This window comes from Brassica rapa, unplaced genomic scaffold (genome assembly GCF_000309985.2).
Source record: "Brassica rapa cultivar Chiifu-401-42 unplaced genomic scaffold, CAAS_Brap_v3.01 Scaffold0831, whole genome shotgun sequence".
NCBI lineage: Eukaryota > Viridiplantae > Streptophyta > Magnoliopsida > Brassicales > Brassicaceae > Brassica > Brassica rapa.
Window position 1 is genome coordinate 15001 of NW_022610770.1, and position 2500 is coordinate 17500.

Below are 2500 nucleotides of genomic sequence, written 5' to 3' on the forward strand. Positions count from 1 at the left end.
CTCATAATCGATTCCTGGTATTTGTGAGAATCCTTGTGCTACAAGCCGTGCTTTGTATCTTACAATAACACCATGTTCATTTCTCTTCCTCACAAATACCCACTTATATCCCACTGGTTTAACATTATAAGGTGTCCGGATAATCGATCCAAAGACATTCCTTTTCTTAAATGATTCTAACTCCACGTTTATGGCTTCTTTCCATTTGAGCCAATCTGATCTTTGAGTGCACTCTAGTATAGACGTGGGTTCATGATCCTCATCTAAGTCCATCACATCAAGGGCTACTTGGTATGCAAATATATCATTGATGTCGACATCTTTCCGGTTCCATCTTGTCCCAGACATTAAATAATTAATTGAGATCTCATCATTAGCACCTTCAGTACCATGAGGCTCGGCGTCCCGAGTCTCATTGGTTGGTACCTTAGGCATGGCCATTTCGGCCTTGTCTGGACAATCTATGACCTCGGTTTCTTTCGCACCTTTCTTTAGTTTCCGAGGTCTTTTATCTTTGGAACCAATTGGTCTACCACGCTTAAGACGTGCTTTAGACTCTGTAGCCACTTGATTGTGTCCATCTTGGACATCAATACTTATTGGTGCATTACAAGCTGGTATATAGGACTTAGTCACTCTTTTCGGGTCAGCAAAGGAATCAGGCAATTGATTAGCTAGCTTTTGCATATGAATTATTTTCTGGACTTCTAAATCACATGATTGAGTCCGAGGATCTTGCCATGATAAGGATGTTTGATTCCATACAATTTCTTTGCCCAGCTTGTTATTTTCTCCCCCTAATGTTGGGTACTCTGATTCATCAAAATGACAATCAGCATATCTGGCCTTAAATAAATCTCCAGTAGTAGGCTCAAGATATTTAATAATGGTTGGAGAATCAAAACCAACATATATTCCCATCCTCCTTTGAGGTCCCATTTTTGTTCTCTGTGGTGGAGCAGTAGGGACGTACACAGAACATCCAAATGTTTTGATATGGGATACGTCTGGTTCATGACCCGAGAGTAATTGGGATGGAGAATATCTATGTTCACTGGATGGCCTTATGCGTATTAATTCAGCAGCATGTAAAACCGCATGTCCCCAAGCTGATACTGGTAGCTTCGACCTCATGAGTAATGGTCGAGCAATCAACTGGATTCTTTTAATGAAGGATTCGGCCAATCCGTTCTGTGTATGTACATGTGCCACGGAGTGTTCCACACTTACCCCCATGGACATACAGTAATCATTAAAAGCTTGGGAACTGAATTCGCTTGCATTGTCAAGACGTATAGTCTTTAGTGGGAAATCTGGAAAATGGGCTCGCAGTCTTATGATCTGTGCCAATAGTCTTGCCAATGCTAAGTTTCTAGATGATAATAGACAAACATGCGACCATCTGGTCGATGCGTCAATGAGGACCATAAAATATCGAAATGTCCCACAAGGTGGGTGTATTGGTCCACATATATCACCATGTATTCTTTCCAGAAAGTTTAATGTTTCCTTACTCACCTTTCCAGGTGATGGCCTTATTATTAATTTCCCTTGTGAGCATGGAATACATGTAATGCTCATAGGGATAGTTATCCTATCTTTCAAGGAATGGCCAGTTGAGCTCGAGATTATTTTGCGCATCATGGATCTGCCAGGATGGCCAAGCCTTTCATGCCATTGTTTAAAGGCTTCTCTGAACTCATTAGGAATTGAAGTGTTAGCCTCACTCAATTTTATATTGGCACAATAGAGGCCTATTGATATAGCAGGGATAGTCTCTAGGACTTTCTTATGGCCTTGGGTATTTTCATAAATCAAGAGGAATTCTTTCTTTCCCTCGCCCCTAGTTTCAACATGTAGATCATTCATGCGAATGTCTTTGAAACTTAACAGATTTCTCTTTGATTTAGGAGAATATAATGCATTAGAGATTTCTATATGCGTGCCTTTAGGCATCACTAAGTGAGCCGGGCCATGGCCTTCAATAAGGCTGGCCGGTCCTGCTATAGTATTTATTTTGGCACTCTTTAAAATGAGGTTAACAAAATATCTTTTGTCTTTTAATATAGTGTGACTTGATCCACTATCCACTACTAGCTGGTTCTTGTCTTCTTTCATTTCTGAAAATAGACAAGAGTCAACACCTTTGATATTACTTTAAGGTTTAAAGTATGTTTTAATGGCTTTGTTTTATGTTCTTAATAATTTTAACTTTGTATAAGGCATATATAAAGTAAAAACTTTATTTCATAAATAGAATTGCCAAAGTCATAGAACAAAAGACATAAAGCCAAATCAAGAATTCAAAATGCAAAGACAAAAGCAATATGATATCGAAATCTTCATATTCAGCCACTTGTAAGGAGGTCTGAAGTCTCAAAGTCCTCATGATCATCTTTGTCATGGGCTTGATCATCCTCATGGTCCAGATCATTCTCATCATCATAATGGACCAAATTTGCCTCAGAGTTCTTGCCCTTTATGCTCTCCTGGTAGAGCT

The 2500-nt window shown here is 39.3% G+C and overlaps 1 protein-coding gene across 1 annotated transcript in view; it reads right to left on the reverse strand.

The window, feature by feature from the left end:
- Window positions 1-2348: 2348 nt before the first annotated feature.
- LOC117131071 overlaps window positions 2349-2500 on the reverse strand; it is a 1047-nt gene continuing 895 nt past the window's right edge. The window contains exon 1 of the mRNA XM_033283515.1: window positions 2349-2500. This exon is cut by the window's right edge and continues 895 nt beyond it. Coding sequence (XP_033139406.1) covers window positions 2349-2500 — 152 coding nt within the window.